The following is a 19,394-nucleotide window of genomic DNA, read 5'->3' as shown; positions in this document are numbered from 1 at the left end:
CACCTGCCTCATCTATTTAGGTCACAAGTGCTTCAGGGCTGAGGGTTAAATACCCGCCACTTTTAAAATTGTGAGGAAAAAAAAGGCCTGAACTAAAGGAGAGCCTAGGAAAGCTGTTGTAACACATGGTAAGTAGTGCGGCCTGCCTTTAAAAGCTTTAAGATCTTGCAGATAGGAAAGAGGCATTTTCCTCCTTTTTAAATAGTACTATGATAAATGATTGTTGAATGCTATGGAGAGAGCATTCAAGCACAAAGTAGAGAGAAGGATCCTGTCCAATACGGATATAACACAGTGCTGAACGTTCCTCACAACAGATGCTGGCGGGTTACAGCCCCTTGGTTCTGCATCAGGAATGAAAAAACTTGCTCTGATCCTTCTCTAGCTTCTTCTGTACCTCTTATCCTCCCTTCTCCCTTATTTTCTTAAAGTTCAGCTGTGCATCTTCCTGCTTTGATTATGGAGGATTGATTTTTCTTACCTGAAGTGTCATGTGGATGGCTTTATTCATTTCTTCCCCTCCAGGGAACACTTTGCAATGTCAAACAATTAAAGAAGCAAAGTAGGTCACACACAGTCACTTAAAGCCATCTTGAATCTGTATTGCTGCCCAGAAAAGCAGGTTTCACTCTTTCCTCACCACTTGTGCCCTCTCATGCTGGCACCAGCACTTGTTTGGCTGCTTGGTGAGATAGAATTAGTCCAGTTATTACTAACCTGGCAAAATACCTGGCAACAAAATCAATAAAACCTTAAATTAGGCACAACAACAGGGAAAAAAAAAATAAGGTAATCATAGCCTTAGACAGGAAGGGCTAGGCTCTCTGCCTAATTACATTTCACCCAGTGACTTCTTTGTGAGGACTCTGGAATTCTGTTTTCCCTCTTGTGAGAAAGACTTAAGCATACGTGATGAAGAACCTAAAGCTTTGTTTTTCCTCCAGTGAAACTCAATGTGTATGATTCAGTGTTTTGCCGCTGCTTTCTTCCTTCACAGCTATTAAGAAGTAATGTTACAGCATTAGGAGAAATTATTTGCTATTCTTTCCTGTTTTTTATGTATTGGTCCTGTGGGATTTTCAACAAATCACTTGCTTCTCTGTTCAGCAACAGTGGCAAATCATAATACCCACTTTTTCAGTTTATCTGTTGAGGACATCTTACTGTTACAGCGATGGATGTGCTTGTTACTTTAATAAGGCACAAAACTCCACTCATGATCATTTCACGAGTCCTATCTATTATAATTTTAAAGTGATGCTCTCCTGGGATATGCCAAAATAGTCTGATAGAGTGCGATACAGATCGGGCCTAAGCAGATGGAGGGGGAGGAGGAGCGGTTGTGGCACTGCATCAAGTTACATTCCTTGTTCCTGCCAAAGCATTCGTGTATGACCTCAGGCGCGCCATTGTCCCGTCGAGATTCGTTCAACCACAAAAGTCACCTGAAGTCGGCTGCAGGGAAAAAAACAAGACAGCATGAAAATCGGATACCACCGACTCGAGCAACTTTGCCCCGGAAGATTACGTGTAAAACGCTTGATTTTTTTTTTTTCTCAACTTCTTCGCAGCGATTCCTTTCCACATTCCTTCTGGCCCTGGGGAACAGAGATAACGCTTCCCGACCTCTTTAGCTAATTGTGGTGGTAAACTCGAGACGCCTGCGAGACCACTATTCTCGGTGACACACCGCCACCGAGACGGCCCCCGGCCCCGCCGCACGGCCTCGGCCCGGCTACCCACAGCATCCCTTCGCCCTCAGCACCAAAAAGGGATGAGCTGGCGTGTCCCTTCTTCCGCAGCACAGCCTTGCGGACCCGGGGGAGGGGGGGACGAGAGGGGGAGAATGGTGACACGGGATGGGCCAGCAGCACCCTTCACCCTCCGTCCTTGCCGGGGATTGAGCGCGGCGGCTGCCTCCTCCCAATAGCGCCGGGGAACGCCCAGGAGGGCCCGGCCCTGCCCGCCCCGCCCCACCCCGCCCCTGCCGTTGCGGAGCTCTCATTGCTCGAGCCTCAGACGGCGGTTGTAACGTTTGTCTCGTGCTTCTGCTCTCTGAGCCTTGCTGGTGGGTACGGGGAGAGCGGAGCTGGAGGAGTCTCGTCTCCGGGGTGGGGAGTGCAAGGAGGGTTGCGCGGTCCATCCTGTCCTTTCCCCCGGCGCTCAGTCCCCCTGAGGCCGGGCGTCTTGCTCTGGGGCCGAGCATCCCTGCATGGCGGCCGGGAGGGGGTGTGGGTCAGGGAGCGTTGGTGGTCGATCTCAGCGGCGGTAGGATGCGCCGGCCGGAGCGAGGCTGGGGGTCCTGCCTCGGCCACCGTCCGTGCCCAGAAATATCGATGGGCCACCTCGTTTGGGAGGGAGAGAAGGAGGAGGGTGCGCGGGAACGCGAAGGTCGGAGGCATAGCACGTGGCTCCTTGGGTCTAGCGAAGGCAGCCGTGGGGCCGAGTGGAAACGAGCCGGGGAAATCCCTGTAGGCGTACTGCTCCCACACTGGTTCGTGGTTGTTTTACCAGTCCCGCAGCCCTCATGAGAAGTGGGTACCAAAGAGCCGTTAACGTAGGAGGTCACATCTGTAGGGAGGCTCGGGGAACTGCGAACAAAAGGGTGTTCTGTTACGTGCGGCCGAAATAGCCGCTGACCCCTTTTTCGGCTCCTCACTGGGCACAAGGGAATGCAGGGAGGGATGGGAGCCAGAGCCTTGTAGCTCAGGAGAGGTGACGGTGTGGGTAGGCTGGTAGCTCGTGGTGTGTAAGGAGCCCTGCGCGCAAGGGCATCGTGCCCGTGGGCTGCCTTATGTAAGCTGCCGTCAACAATGCCTTGCAGCACTTCCAGCGGCAAGTTTCCGGCTGTGGCAGATGACCTCTTCAGTTTCAGAGCCTGCGTTTCGGTTCCGTCTGGCTTGCTTAGAACCGAATCTTTCTGTCTCTAGTTGCAGAACACCATGGCTACTGTCAAGGACAAGCTGATGTCCCCCGTTGCTGCAGCAAGCACGGTCCCGAACAACAAGATAACTGTCGTGGGGGTTGGACAGGTTGGGATGGCCTGTGCTATCAGCATCCTTGGAAAGGTACAGCTCAAGGACAACGTGCCATTTAGGCTCCTGCTGCTGTAGCGTTCTGTGCTGCCTGTTTGTTGTAGCAAATGGTGGGAAATTGGTAGGTTAGTACAGGAATGAATCACTTGTAGTTCATGTAAGCTAGCAGTGACCTACACTGTTCATGCAAGGCTGACTGCCCTCATTCAGTTTCTTCTTGTTATCTCACCTTTCTCTCATTAGGCAGACTTATTGTGCAGGGTGCTGGGAAAATGGAGTGAGCAATAGCCTTGAAGCCCCTGCAAAATTTTTCTTTGGCTTTTTAATTTTCTTCCACAACAAAGCTAGAGTTTGCTTGGTGGCAGAGCTCTGATGGGCAAAGAATGCAGACAGAGCAGAAATCTATGTGAAATATGGGATAGGAATTGGAGCTATGCATGTTTACATCTTACTCTTTTAGCACATATGGGCCATAATAACTGAAAATACTATTGTCTCCTTTGCTAGGCTTCTTTATTTTTATTTTTATTAAGCCCTTATTGCTGGTTTATACGACTTTATTGTTTCCAGAGAGTTTTTACTTATTTAAAAAAAAAAAAAATCAGAGAGCTGGACTTGGGGGTTATTCTGACCTTTCCTGATACTAGTTTCTGGGATTTTTGGCAAATTTCATGTTGTGATCTTGGGGCAAAACAAAGGCATATTATGAAATAAGAGTCTCTTGTACTTTGCACTTTGTTTTTAGAGAATATTATGAATTGAGTTATATTTGTTTCTTGCAGCTTCTGAAAAGACAAATAGGAAATGCACATTTTCTTTAAAAAGGAGGTGTAAGCAGATAAAAGATTTAGAATACACAAAAGAGATGAACCAATGCAATGGCTCACCACCTATCTACTAATGCCCAGACAGTTCCCAAGCAACAGCGCCCTGACCATTTTTCTCCCTATTTATATAGTGAACACAACGTCATATGGTATGGAATATGTCTTTGTCTGGTTTGGGTCAGGCCTCCTGGCTGTCTCCTAGCTTCTTGTAGTCTCCAGCCTGCTTGCTGAAAGTCCTAGATTTAGTGTAAACACTGTTTATTAACATCAACTAAAGCAGCCTGCTAACAACAGTATTCTTGTCCTAAATCCAAAACACAACACTATACCAGTTACTAGGAGGATAATTAACTCTATCCAAACCAAAACCAAGACAACTGTTAAACCAGATGTATTTTATTTGGAGATGCTCCTTACCTTGAGGATGCATTTTTTTAAAGTCCTGAGCTTTTAATCACTAATTTTTTTTTTAAAGGGTTTTCACTTGCTCATATTCCTCAGTCTTGTGAGTGAGGAAAAACTGTCAGTAAGAAAAAGCCACAGTGAAGCTAAACACTGATGTGAAAGTAACAAAGTTTTAACAACTATATAACTAAAGAAGAAATTTAATGAAAAAAAATGCAGTTAATTATTGGGTTTTATATTTCTGTTTTTTAAGCAAATTTTATCTTGTGTTCTGAATTCATTTGTTTTTGAAGGAGTATTGTAACCTGTAAGATTGGCAGAGAGAGAGCTGGGTGATATTACCACAAACTTCACTACAATACAGCATTCATCTGTATTTAATATACTACTCTAAGCAGGATCAAATTATGTTTTCAGAATTCTAGGCACAAAGTTTTACTATAATGAGCAATATGCACCAAATGCAGATTAAGAAGTGACTTATTTTTTTTTCAGGCTGGAATTGTGCACAATGCAGTTTATTTCAATCAGGTTTCTGCTCTCTGTTATTCTCAGAAGTATAAGCTGCAGTGTAAAACCACTTTTATAACAAAAGCATTTGATTCTTGTCACTGAATTAGAGTTGTAGAACTGCAGAATTCTATAGATTGGAAAACACCACTAAAACATGGCCCTAAGCATCACATCCACACATCTTTTAAATATTACATCTTCTAAATACCTCCAGGGATGGTGACTTGGCCCCGCTTCCTGGAGTGCACTGTTCTATCCAGTACTTGACAATCCTTTTGGTAATTTCTCTTTTCTAATGTCTAAATTAAACCTCCCCTGCTGCAGCTTACAGCTGTTTCCTTTCATCTTTTAGTTTAGAAGAAGAGACTGACCTCCACCTTGCTACAACATCCTTTCAGATAGTTGTAGAGGATAAGGTCTCCCTTGAGCCTCCTCTTTTCCAGGCTAAACAGTTCTGGTTCCCTCAGCCACTCCTTGTAAGACTTGTTCTCCAGACCTTTCACCAGCTTCATTGCTGGTCTCTGGACACACTCCAGCACCAACATGTCCTTGTAGTGAGAGACCCAAAACTGAACACAGTATTCCAGATGTGGCCTCACCAGCACTAAGTACAGGGGCATAAATGCTTCCCTGGTCCTGCGGGACACACTATTTCCGATACAAGTCAGGATGCCATTGGCCTCCTTGACACACTGCCAGCTTATATTTGACTGGCTATTGACCAATACAATGTGGCTTTGATTTCTGCAAGATGATTGACTCTTCAAGATGTCTTTACTTAATTTCCTCCACTTTAAAGTGCAGGTGCAATTGAGTTTTAGATGACTTTGAACTTTATAAAAATAATCAGTGTAATAGTACTGATTTCAATTTACTGGTGTATTTATTTAATATAGATTTATATTTACGTATTTCATATATAAATTTAAATAACACCAAAGTTTCCTTGTTGACTGTTTTTAGTGTCCTCACGGTTAGGGACACATTGCCATATGTTTTAGAACTGGAAACCTCTCCACAGTCACAAGTCAGCTGTTTTCAATGGGGGTATTTTAAGCTGTGTTTGATTGTGGAGACTTCATTCTTGTGTGTCCTAATAATGAGCTGAACCCTTCTCTAGGCAACACTGGTGCAAATTCATGAAATTATTCATTGGAGCTAATCCAGGTGCTTTTCTGTTTCAGTGAGAACTGGCTCCTTCAACCTGCTGAGTCTGGTGAATGTTGATTGCAAGGTTTAGGCTGAAAGTTCCATATTGTCAGGTTATGTGTGTACAAATTGCACATGTACACATATTTTTCAAATTCCGATTAATTTCTTAGTTTAACATCAGTGACTACAATTAAGGATACTTTTTCATAATGTTTAAATGAGGCTTTAATTTTACTCTGCAGACTATTTTGAGAACAGAGCAAGTGTGGGTATGGATTCTTATGGGTTTCCTTATGTGTGTACAAATTGCACATGTACACATATTTTTCAAATTCCGATTAATTTCTTAGTTTAACATCAGTGACTACAATTAAGGATACTTTTTCATAATGTTTAAATGAGGCTTTAATTTTACTCTGCAGACTATTTTGAGAACAGAGCAAGTGTGGGTATGGATTCTTATGGGTTTCCTTTCACAGCTGATGAAGTCAGCTGGGAAAGGAAGCAATACAGAAAAGAATCAACTCTTAACATTGTTTTAAAGTATGAAATGAAAAACTTATATGCCTGTTGTTAAAATATATTTTTCCACAGGAAAAAATCAGTGCATATTGTTACATGTTTAGAGTGGTTTAGCTGGTGCTAATTTTTCCATGTGAAGTAGTGAGTGCTGCCCTCAAAGTAAATGAACACCCTTGCTTGCAGTAGTATTTTCAATAGCCTAGAAATGGATTAAATGATTTCAAAAGGGGAGTAGATCCCCAGGAAAACACAGAGAAGTAGCAAGCTGAATTTCAGTGTAACGTAATGATAAGCCTTTAATTGTAGTAGAATTTACAAGGCTAGTAGACTTTTCTGTCAGAAGGCAGCAAAACTCTGCATTACAGCAGAATGCTTTTTTTCCACCCACACATCTCATTGTTTTCCTGTTCTGAGACTATATGATATCTCCAAATTTAAGCTGGCTGGACAACAGGCATACGTGGCTTAATCTGTCCTGCAAAGGAAAACCAATGTAGTAGCATTTGTAAGAGAAAAATTAGGTAATGAATGTAATTTCTCTTGACACTAATTTTAGTGTTGGAAATTAAGTGTGCTAGAATTCTATATTTTTGAGAAATGAATTAATTGAAAGAATGTTACAAGAGAGTACTTACTCAATAGTTAGCATTGTGTTCTCTTAGGTATTTAATAGGTAAAAGAGGCCCATTTTCTGGGTAGATTTAGAGGGTTTGTTACAACTCAAAGAGGCAACGTTTTTTCCTAAGATAACTAAATCTTTAAATGCATTGCTAGCAAAAAGTTAGCAAATAATACCTTATTGGGAAAGTCTTGAGTTTTACGATCCTGTGCTGTAGTAGCCTCTGGCTTTGTTACTGTGAGAATCATCAGAACACCAGGACAGTGCTGTCCTACTAGTTTTACTTTGGAGAAGAGATGTTTTCAGATGTGTAATGTGTTCCCCCTGAAATGCACTAAATTGCATTTAAAAGTAACTGTAAAATGTATGTTAACTGCTTTATTGGCTTCTTCAAATTTTGTTGTTTTCAGGATCTTTGTGATGAGCTTGCTCTGGTTGATGTTTTGGAAGACAAACTCAAAGGAGAAATGATGGATCTGCAGCATGGGAGCTTGTTCCTTCACACTCACAAGATTGTGGCAGACAAAGGTGAACCTCAGGTTCTTTTACTTAATATTTGTATTTTGTGAATTTGCTTAATAGTGGAGCAATAGTTCTGTAATCCTAAAGAACTGAGGATTTGACATTGGAAAGTTAAAGAATTGGGGTGAGTTCAGATGAAAACAATGGGAGTGGCTTTTGATCTGGGCTTTCTCGTACATTTCTAATGGCCACTTTACAGTTTTGAGTAAAACTGATTTTAATGAAACTCTAGTACTACTAGAGAAGAAATATTTGGATAGTGGAAATGAGATTGAGAGCAGGTTGAATATACACTCAAGAATGACGTTGAAACATCAGGATGGTATCAGGTGATGCTGGCTTTAATGTTGATGTTTCATGTTTTTTTGGGTTTGAGTGTATGCACAGTGGAGAATCTACCCATAATACCTATCTTGAACACAGTGCTACTGAAATTAGCAGTAAATGTATTGAACACGTTCTACCTCTTCTCCCCTACGCTCTCTCATAGACTATGCTGTGACAGCCAACTCAAAGATTGTGGTAGTAACTGCGGGAGTTCGTCAGCAAGAGGGGGAGAGTCGTCTCAACTTGGTTCAGAGGAATGTGAATGTCTTCAAATTCATCATTCCTCAGGTTGTCAAATACAGCCCGAACTGCATCATCCTAGTGGTTTCTAACCCAGGTAAGGCAATCTTTTCCTAGAACACTTACAAATTCTATTTGTTGAAGAACTAGCACTATATTTTATAAATCTTCAGATAGAAATTGAATGTTGAAAACTAATAGCTTTGTGTGGGCATCTGCTATGTAGTTGCTAACAGCAGAACATAAATTCTGTGCTTTCTGATGTGCTCTCTACTGAACTTCTCAAGGTACCAATATTTTAAAAGGTAAATACTTCAGTTTTTTGTGTACTTCAGCTTAAATAATAGGTAGTTTAAAACTTTTATCTCTAAAGGAGACATTTGTTTAGCTTTAAGGGTTTTTTAAAATTTTAACTTTATTTTGTATCTAGATATGATATGGTAATTAAGGATGAAGAACATATCCTATAGACTTAGCTATATTTTCAGGAAAAAAATGGCATGCTGAAGCCTATGCTGGGGGAAAGGCTAATTATACTACCTGGACTTGGTTATAACTGATTGCATGCATTTGTGTGCTCACTTGAAAGCATCTCATTGCACTGGGCTGGCTTGGCTATTTGGATGTCTAAAGCCGACTGCAAACATTCTAACCTGCTTTGCAGGATGTCTTTGTATGACTTTCTGTGCTTGATTCAACATCTGAGTGAAGCCTTTAGTACAGAACCATGGCAGTGAAGTGTCACTGCTTTTAAAGATAAATTGACAGAGTCAAAACAATGCATATAAAGCTAGCAACTCAGCTGGTGGTTGACTAATTGCAAGTGTACAATTAGTCCTACTGAATACTAGTGTACTGAGCAAGTGGCTACTGTGCAATTACAGTAACTTACGGTGTTTTTTGAATACTTATCTAAAAATAAATCAAAGATCAAACTGGTCTTGTTTTAACAAGGCTGAATTTGAACTATAAGATTTCTGTCCAGTAAGGCAGCTGCAGGAGGAGAATTGCATGTTGTTTTTTCAGAATTATTATTATAATGCTTTGTGTGTGGAGTTTTGTCCACTAGTCTTGTATAGTGGAAGTCATTGTGACCCCATTAGAACTAGGGACTTAAGGAGAGTCTACTGCATGTGTATCGGTATATGACCTTGATGTTCTTCCTTGTTTAATGTTGCCAGATCTCTCTGGACTCTAGCTCAGGTAGCACTGTCTGCAGCCTGTCCTCTAGAAAGCCTTACTGTAGGCAAGTGCTAATTCTGAAGCAGAACTTAAAGTCCATGTGTGTGTCTCAGCACTTTACTAGAAAGCCAGGCTGCCCAGAGTAACTGTAGCTGTTTGATAGGTAGGTGCCCTTTAGTCTGGACAGATGTTTGTGATCCTGGCAGGAACTGCATAAACTGAAGCTGTAGGGAAGCTGTGCCTAATGAGCATACCACTTGTAACAGCAAGGTGTGAACTCCAGTAAGATAATGTGCTTTTTGTGCCTGAGCAAATGATGTGTTTCAGATGTATATACACAAATATATTCTTTCCTGAGAACTGACTGTTTTTGCGTTTTGGAGCTGTAATTAAGTATTGCAACCTGTTTATCACTTGCTGCTATGGGTGAGTTTTTTCTTCCTGCTCACATTCCTCTTTCTGTGCCCTAACCTATGCTGCTTTTTTACTAAAACTATTTTTAGAGCCAAATGCAGTTAAAGCATATTGTTCATCTGACTTTTCATGCTACAGGGGTAATCAGTGAAGAAGCTGCTCAATACATGATTCTGTGAAGTAGCTACAACCTAGAAAGAGAATATGTAGATATCAAACATATGTAATTGTAAATTGTTTTAGTTCTTGTTGTGGTGAAGTCGAAGGCAATATTACTTCAGGAAATGACTTGAATGTTTCAGCCACATGAGTTCAGTCCCAGTTCTGGATGCCCTAAGGATTTAGCTGTGACAAAAAAGTGCCTCCAACTTCAGGTGATAGCATACCAATCTCCAAAGACCTTCTTCAGTGTTCTCTGAACAGTAACTTGATGGGTACTAGATTTCAAGCAGTGAATTTCAAGCATTTCAATCCTTCAAACAGTCAGACCTAAAATACTTTGATCAGTGAGCACAACTGTGTTTTGAATCTTCCTGATTGCCCTACTACTTGCAGTAAAGTCATTGTTGGGGCATTCTTGGCACATGTGAATCATATTGTTTACTGTGCATGTTTTTCTTTTCAGTGGATATATTAACCTATGTCACATGGAAGCTGAGTGGCCTGCCAAAACATCGTGTGATTGGAAGTGGCTGCAATCTAGACACAGCTAGATTTCGCTATCTGCTGGCAGAGAGACTTGGTATCCACCCAACTAGCTGCCATGGCTGGATCTTGGGAGAACATGGTGATTCTAGTGGTAAGGAGCAGTTTTGACCTCTTTGGCAACAAGCAATACAATGTTAGAGATTGAGGCTGAAGGGATGTTAGAAAAATCTGAAAAAACAGATGTAGTTGAGCTCAGATGACTATCATTCTACTATATTTTAATGAAGATTTGAGTTGAGACAAGTGCAGGACTTGATTATGTGATAAAAATGATTATGGGTGTATGATTAAGTCCCAAACATAAAAGATCAATTTATTAGCTAAAGTTGTGTCCTATAGGCCACATCTTACTATGTCTCTTTATCCTCAGCTTTTGGGTATTGTAACATAACCTGTAGTACATTTCTCCTTTGAAAGCAATATTAGCTCTTGTTAGGTCAATGACAGAATGTGTTGCAAGTAGTAGAAAAAGCTAACAGTGCAGATCCAGGCTAACAAAATACTCCTTACCTTACTTTCTCCAAGCTCTTTAGAAGAGAAAGATAATTTTAAGCTTCTCTTAATCTCACATGGTTTTATTTGTCTTTAATAAATTCATAGATTTCAAGTCTGAAATGATGAAGCAGTAGATTGATACTGCTTTATATTGTAAATGCTGTATATTTCTAAGGGAGGCACTTCAGTGTTCCATTGCATTTGACCAAAGTACAGTGTCCAATCAACAACAGTATTTACAGAAGCTAGCTCTACACTGTAATGAATGCAGAGCTTGGCCAAGCATACACAGAACTCACCTTGCTTCAGTGTTACAACTGCTCCTGCTTTGAAGTAATTTGATTAGTTTGCAGGAACAGAGAATGAGTCTGCCTGTAAACTTCCTATATGAAGGGATATATAAAAATTCTTCTCTTGATGTTCTAAGCTTGTTATTCAGGGAAATAAGAGTAGAATTCTTGAAGGTTAATCCTAATACTGATTACTGGGACAGCCAATACATCATTGCTGCAGTTTTAAAATAAAATAAATTTTAAAGTGCTAAACATTTAAGATGGGCCTTTTTTTCTGGAATTAGAAGTTTCTGATTTCAAAAGTGGTGGTCTGTAGCTTCCAAGGACTGAAAGTTCTGTTGTTCATGTGTTGTGATTGACTGACCTCCAGAGTTCTCAGAATTAACTGTGGCTAAATGAGAACCTAAAGTCTACCTCAAACATTATTATGGTTCTGGCTGCTACTACTTTTTCAGTTATCTTAGAGACTCCCCCTCCACTTCTATCTGCTATTAAAACTTACATCCTCTTTCTGTTAAACAGTGGCTGTTTGGAGCGGAGTTAATGTGGCAGGTGTTTCTCTGCAGGAACTGAATCCTGCCATGGGAACTGACAAAGATAGTGAGAACTGGAAGGAAGTCCACAAGCAAGTGGTTGAAAGGTACAGTGACTTGAGGAATGAAGTGGATATATGTGATGTTGAAAATAGCTAGTTTGCATGCTGCCTCTCCATTCTGCCACAGCTTTCATGCCCTTTTTATTTAGAGGGGTGCATGAATTCAGTGGAACTATGGATTTAAACACAGGAATACAGCATTTGAGTTGGTAAAATCATTATCCTGCAGTGAGGCAAGCTATGGCACAACATATCCACTTTAGCACTGCAGTACTTACAGCTGCATGCAATTACTTTCCGACAAGTAGCTTCTTAAACAGTCAACTTTGTTCAAAAAGGGCACAAGACTCTTAGCAAAAGGCAGTGTGTGCCCATGAGCACAGCATCAGAGCTGATTTGGGGAAAATTTGTTCACCGATTTAGGGAAACTTATCTAGAAGTATACTGGGTATAAAGTATACACATGTTGTCTAAAGAAAACTAGAGGGTGTGAGGAGGTAGTGCATAGATTTGACTGTTCCAAATGCACTCAGTGATTGTGCCACTGATTTGAATGTAGAACTTGTTCAGTTGTTAGGTGTGTAGTTTTCTACTTAACAGTAAGAACTGTTCATGGATGGAATCTGTTTTTTTGTTTTTTCGGCTAATCCTGTGAGAACAACAGGACTTCCTTATTATACATATAGGATAATGTAGACTTTATTCTCTGATACTGAAATACTTCCTTACTTAATTCCTCTTAATTAAAAAACTTAGTGTCATAAGAGTTTCAGAGTTTTTTAAAATGGGAAACAGCCACCCATCTTAAGACTAAGCATTCACACAATATCTTGAAGACAAATTAATCACAGAATCATAATGCAAATGTATTTTAATATTTCTTTAGTGCCTATGAGGTAATCAAACTTAAGGGATACACAAACTGGGCTATTGGCCTTAGTGTTGCGGACCTCTGCGAGACCATGCTGAAGAACTTGTGCCGAGTTCATTCAGTCTCAACACTGGTAAAGGTAAGAATTAATGGCTAATTGGATGCTCTAGCTTTTACATAAAAAAAACCCCAACTAAATAGTTTATGATTAATTTGAATTTAAAATGGGAGCTTACTATAGCAATTTTTTTTCTAGTCACACCTCTTAGCCTACTCTTTATCACAGATATGGAGCTGCAATTAAGTTCTCTTTACTCTTCACAAGGGTAAAGTTTACCATGTGTGGCATGCAGATTGATTAAAAGGAAGCTTCAGTGAAAAAATGGAAAATTTCATTGAGGCCCAGCTGTGAGTCCATGAACCACTGCCTAGAAAAGGTGCTAGGGAAGAGAGCTGTGTCCTTTTATAACTGGTGTGACTGGCTGCATCTAGTCTGTCCCAGCTGTAGAACCTCTGGTGCAGCAGGGACTAAGAGCAGGCTGAACTTAACTGCTCCCTCTAGAGTAAGAAAAAACAACTGCTGTAAGCTGGAATCTGTGTTTCGTCAGCTACTTGCTGTATGTAAATAAAAGTGAGGATTTTGGAGGTGGAGTTTCTGAAATTGAGTATCTTAGTACTCTGAAAGAGCTCTGTACTTTTTTATTTTCTCAATACATTTTCACTGAATTTTCTGCAAGTTGCAAAATTAATTTTGAGCTCTAATTTCAGAAGGCTTCCTAATAGATCAGCTAAAAGCAGATTTGAGATAATGGGTTATGCGTTCATGTCTCACTGTCTCTTGTTTGTGGCAGGGCATGTATGGTGTTGAGAATGATGTCTTTCTGAGCCTTCCTGCTGTCCTAAGTGCCTCTGGATTGACAAATGTCATCAACCAAAAGCTGAAGGATGATGAGGTGACTCAACTGAAGAAGAGTGCAGATACACTGTGGAACATCCAGAAAGATCTCAAAGATCTGTAACTCATGAATGTTAGATTCCAGCAATAGAAAAACAACGTGTTGTGTGCAAATGTGGGCTCTACACACTATGCATCTCTGGTTAATGTTTAGTGCTCTTCCAGACTGAGCTTTTGTTCACAGTAGCTAAACTTATGCTTGCTGTATCGCACAGACCTTAAGAACAAATAAAGTAACTTTCAGGCATGTTTTGTTGTCCTAGTGACTTATTTTCAGTATTTAAGTTATCTAGCATACTCTGGCATTCTCCTGTAATGTTTGCTTCAGACTACATGGAAGAGTAGATACACATGTCCTTTTGAAAGGTTAGAAGCAATATAGTAATCCCCTCTAGTGGAATTTCATTAATACAACCTTACTGGAAGGCTTTTTTTGTACTATTTGGTTTCAGTACAGATCCTGACCTGATATAGTTCATTCCCAGACTTGTTTCTGATTCAGTACTTCCTATTTGATGAGTAGATGGAATGGCTGTCTGTCTCTGGGCCACCTGCAAAAAATGTGCCTACATTTAAGATTTGATAAGCAACTGGCTTAGAAAAACACTTCTGTAAATCTTTCTCTCTGGATTAAGTTCTTTGCCTGTTGTTGGTGTCTAGTTTTTCTGATATTTAGAGTAGACAGGATTCTTCTTTCATTACCAAAATCGAAGATTTTTATCTTTTTTTTTTAGAGTACCTTAGTAATCCTCATAGAAGAAATTGAATAGGGCCTTTAAATTTCATCACAGTTGTTTCACAAGTGCTTATATACTTGGGAGGGGGAAGAATAGATTAAACCCCAGTTTTATTTCTTAATCACAGTTATGAAAGGGATGTTAACTGTAAAATAGTCAGCACTTGCATGGTGTGCCCAGAATGGCTCAATGTGTCTGGGGAGCAAACAGTATCAAACCCATCTATGTTGTATTAGTTCAGGGGCCTGCAAGTCTTGAGACTAGGTTGGAGCAATTTAAAGGCCTTTTCTAGCTCCTTCAAAACTTTCACAAGCAAGTAGCTTAACTTTTGTGACTCTTTATAAGAATATTGTGCAAGTCCTGTCATATTGCAAGATAACTACTATCCTGTGATTTATTATTATGTAGTTAATATGCATAGGATGCTGGTGATACCCTTTGTTAATAATGCCATCTGAGGAACACCTTAGGAGAGATTTTACTCTCAGTCACAAGCTAAATGCCAGTTTTTACTAATAGAAGAGGAAGAAATTTTAATTTCTCCTGATTCAGTGTGGAGATCTTACTGGAGGGTATCCTATACCTGGATAAAACTGTTCATGGTGAGCTGTCATGAGGTAAATGGCACAAGCTGCTCTATTGGTGTGATACACTTGTTAGCAATTTTCAGTTGGACTCATTTAGCTGGAGACCTTGCACAGTTCCTTTCTGGCTTTGTTCTTAATGTTCGTGTCAGTTAATGAAAGAATGTGAAGCTATGTTTAGGATGTTATCTTGTAGGTTTATTGACTGATCTATATGAAGAGGCATCAATTGCATTAGAGGACAGAGAGTTGGTCCTTTTCTGATAGTGAATCTTGAGTTTTAAAGATCAGTCAGCTGCAATAAAACTGTTTCATCCCTAATTGCATAACTGTGTGTTCCTTGCCCATTAAATTGTAGGGTCATACCTTGTTTTGTGGTCAGAAAACTGAGAACTGAAGTGAGTTGTGGCATTTTGAGACAAGTGGTAATCAGTGCTAGAGCTGGGAAGCTACTGTCACCTAGTGTCTGTCAACCATTCCTTCAATCCCCTCTGCGTCCATGTTTGTGATCATAAGACTCAACAATGGCATATTAAGGCCTAGATGTGAAGTGCCTACAGCTAATGGCAAGGTCCACTACAAAAAAATGGGGTCTGTTGCAAAAGAGCAGGTACAGATGAAGCAGAGAGCTGAGGGAATAAAGAAAAAAAGATTACTTTGCATGATGAGCACTTAGTACAGCAGCAGCCTAATTGTACCAGCTTCTACTTTTGGGGAAATGGCATCATAAAGAAAAATGTAAAGAATTTTAAATGACAATGAAGTGGCCTTTTGGGTGTTAGGTGGATTGGTTGGAAATTGTTAAAGAGGAAGGAGTGTCTCAGGGCATTTTAAGATTTTTATTAGTAGGCTCATCAGGTTATTTCTCATTCAGGGATATTTTTGGGTCATATGCATGTACATTAATTATGTTGTAATTATTTTTTAAGAGACTTCTCTCACAATCTTGTATCTTAACTTGATTGCAGTCACATGGCTATAGAATAGCTTCGCTATATGTTCTTGCTGAACACTAGCCTATCACTTTCTGTTACTTGGAGTCTATCTGTGATACAGTCTTCTGTCACTCATGTAAATTCCTTAACTACATTGCCATAGTACTTCATCTCTAATAGGTATCTGTGGGGTGTTTTCTGAACACAGTACATTCATGTTTGTCTCGTACATGCTTTGTTTGTACTGCCCATTGATACATGAACTTTATTCTTGTTTTACCCCATGAAAGACAACAGTTTTTTAACCACATTCTAGTGTCAAGAGACACCTTTGTCATTCCTTGGTCTAACAGAAAGCATTGTGGTGCTGTTAGAGTAGTACAGCCAATAAAAAACAGCACAGCAGAACACTTCAGAAGGTGCTGAGGACAAAATGCTCACTGACCATGAGGTAAAACCAGTATTGTTATTTTAATTGCTGTAAGGACCTAGTCCCTCATGCATTTGCAGGTATATAGATACCAGCTACAGAATAGAAGGTCTGACTTCCATGCAACTGTCAGAGGAAACAAGCAGATACTGACAAAGGAGAGAGGAGGGATACTACTGGCATGGCTATGCCAGCGTTCTGTAACTCAGTCCTCTGAGTTATGCTGAGCCTCAGATATATGCTGTTGCCACTGTGTTTGTGTTATGGCTTTCCAAAGCGTTGTATGTGAAACAGAAAGAGCTTGAGTTTCCTACCTGCACATCCAGAATGTTTTGATAAAAGAGTAGCATTCTTTGTCATCAGACTGTATAGCAGCTGTCTGAAGGCTTAGTAAAACAGTAGTGTTGGTGGTGGTAATCAGCCATCACCCCAGCCAGAGATAGATTTGTTCTGAGCTCAGATGTAGTATTAAATCAGCTGCCTTTTTAGTAATCAAAGGATGAGAATGAAGCAGGGAACTGAAGACAGGTTAAAATAATGAAACTGTTAAAAAGAACATGTAGATGTAGAGCAATAGAGATGTTTATTTGTGCATTTTGATAGACAGGTAGTGCTTATAGGGCTTTCATACTAGCTGTATTTTATGGTAAGTAGGTGACTTGTGCTTTAAGTTGCTCACAGAGTTCCTGTTACCATTATGTTCACACACTTCATGTCAGCCTAGCACTGCAAAGAAATGCTGTTTTCCCCAATTTGCAGATAAAAATCAGAACCATTAAGCCACAAATTCTCAGGGCAATGTAGATGCTGAACTCTTACTGATGTCATTCTGACCAGGAGTCCAAAACATTTAAAAGAGGCAGTTCCTTATATTGTGATCCAGAATGATACAATGCCATAGTGTAACTGCCTCTCAGGGCAATGCCTAATTTTGGACAGTTCTTTCTTTTATGAATAATTCTTTTCTAATGCACATCTGTGAATCCAGCCTCACAGAAATCAAAAGTGTCAAAGCTTATCCAGCCTCACAGAAGTCAAAAGTGTCAAAGCTTTTCAGAGTCTACAGTAGGGTGTCCCTAAAAATCACACCAATCACTGTGATGTGCTACATTTTTACAAGCCATTCCTGAGATGTCATTGCTGTGTGAGTTATTATTCTGGGCAAGCAAGGCAGTTGTGCAAATAATTAACTTAGATTGGTCTAATGGAGAGGCCAGTCTCTGGAGAGCTGGATTTGCCCAATATCTGCAATAAATAATTTACCTGCAAACATAAGCAACAACATACAGTCTGGCTCAGCCTGTGGCTATGCAAAGTAAGATTTCTCAGTAAATATTTTCTCCTTTATGCTCTCCTTTTCAGTAGCTCTTCAACATTATTTATACATATTTACACATTCAATATCTGAGATACAAAATTTGTCAAATTAGTATGAAGGTGTATTCCTACCAGCATTGATTTCTGGGAGGGAATAGTCATAATTCTTTCTCTGTGAGATGTGTTAAAAGAAAACACAAAGGGAAGAAAAGAGATATTTTGCTTGAGATGATACAGTTTTCTCTTTGCTGCTAATTCTCTTTTTCAGACAATAAGACAGACATGTGATGATTTCCAAAGTCTCTGTTCATTCAGCAGTCTCAATCAGTAGTAGATAATGGAATACTCTTGCAGTATCACTAGGAATCAGGAATGATTACCATGCATAACAATCACATCAAACTCATTTTCCTACCCACACATGACAACAGAGTAGTCCTGATAATCTCAGACTGAAGATCAATCTAGAAGAGTATTTGTTGATCTGTTCATTTTACTGAATTTGTTTTTCCTATAGCAAATTGTAGTGCAGTAGAGGAAATAACTGTTTTTGAATTACTTCTGTACTAAGCTGGTTCTGAAAGCTGCAGATTTTTGTGGGGTATTTTGAAAGGTAAATGTAGAAGAGTAAACAGAAACATCTCTTAACATGCTTGAAGGGCATTCAAAGTCAGTAGAGTGGTTCTCAAACAGTTAGAAGTTAAGAGCACAATCAGCTTAGGTCAGGTGCCTATATTCCACTGGGCAGGATTTTTGTTGAAGTGATTTGTTGTATGGGGCTAAATTTCAACATGTTAAATTTCAGTCTTAATAGTAATCATACGATAACCCTTTTAAGGCCTTACTATACCAAAAGTCCTTACTCTACTTACATAGCTGAACGAATTGTAAATCCTCCTTTCAGCACTACACCACTGAGTTTGCAGCATAGCCTTTCAAAGCATAGAAACCTTTGCAGTCAGAGAAGTAAAATGATGCAGTGGTGGCTACTTGAGAAGATGCAGATAAGCTCTGTGAAGCTGAGCAGCCAGCCTGAATAGCAATTTCTTCATGGTCACACAAGATATGAGAGATGTTCTAAGAATTCATACCTAGCCTGAGTTTTTAACATTTCTAATTAAAAAACAAACCAAACCAAACCTAAAAGAGTCTCCTTTAATGTAACAGAAAGGAAGAACAACTATTAAGAGAAAAAAAGTCAGAAAGGGAGAAACTCTCAGAATATTAGGCAAGTCAAGCTTCAATCTCTCTGTGATTACCACTTGCAGTTAAGGAGAAGATACCACAAGTTACACCTACACACTGACAAATCTTGCTAAAAAAGATACAAATACTGTGCTGACCACAGAAAAGAAATAACAAAACAAGTGTGTTTGCATATACTAAGAAAGTTTTCATGAGTGTCTTTGTACCTGAGTCTGAATTATAGTTGGGGGCATGGCACTGTACAGTAGAAAAGACAAGCAAACCAATGCATTTTACTTTTACAAGTTACAGACCACAAAGAAAATATTGGGTTTTCTCAGAAATTGTGTTTGCTTGTGCCCGTGCATTTATTTCCCAAAAGAACTGGTGGGTTTTTTTTTTTTTTCAGTATCTAATGCATACTGCCTGGAGATACAGAAGGGGAGACTGCTCTCTTAGAGTACATGGGCTATATGTCCACGTCCTTTGTGAAGAGATCACTTCAGGTGCCTGAGGTGAAGTGACTTGAAA

General features: G+C 39.9%; 1 protein-coding gene across 1 annotated transcript; it reads left to right on the top strand.

Moving 5' to 3' along the window:
* The first annotated feature begins 1,993 nt into the window (after positions 1 to 1,993).
* On the top strand, positions 1,994 to 13,922 carry LDHB (lactate dehydrogenase B). Its single transcript, XM_061988838.1, has 8 exons — positions 1,994 to 2,068; positions 2,931 to 3,068; positions 7,484 to 7,601; positions 8,086 to 8,259; positions 10,384 to 10,557; positions 11,777 to 11,894; positions 12,736 to 12,859; positions 13,572 to 13,922. The coding sequence occupies exons 2-8, from the start codon at positions 2,943 to 2,945 to the stop codon at positions 13,737 to 13,739; spliced, it is 1,002 nt and encodes a 333-aa protein (XP_061844822.1). The 5' UTR covers positions 1,994 to 2,068; positions 2,931 to 2,942; the 3' UTR covers positions 13,740 to 13,922.
* Positions 13,923 to 19,394: the final 5,472 nt, after the last annotated feature.

This window comes from Colius striatus, chromosome 1, assembly GCF_028858725.1.
Source record: "Colius striatus isolate bColStr4 chromosome 1, bColStr4.1.hap1, whole genome shotgun sequence".
Taxonomy (NCBI): Eukaryota; Metazoa; Chordata; class Aves; order Coliiformes; family Coliidae; genus Colius; species Colius striatus.
The sequence above is the reverse complement of the archived record's forward strand: the minus strand, read 5'-3'. Positions and strand labels throughout refer to the sequence as shown.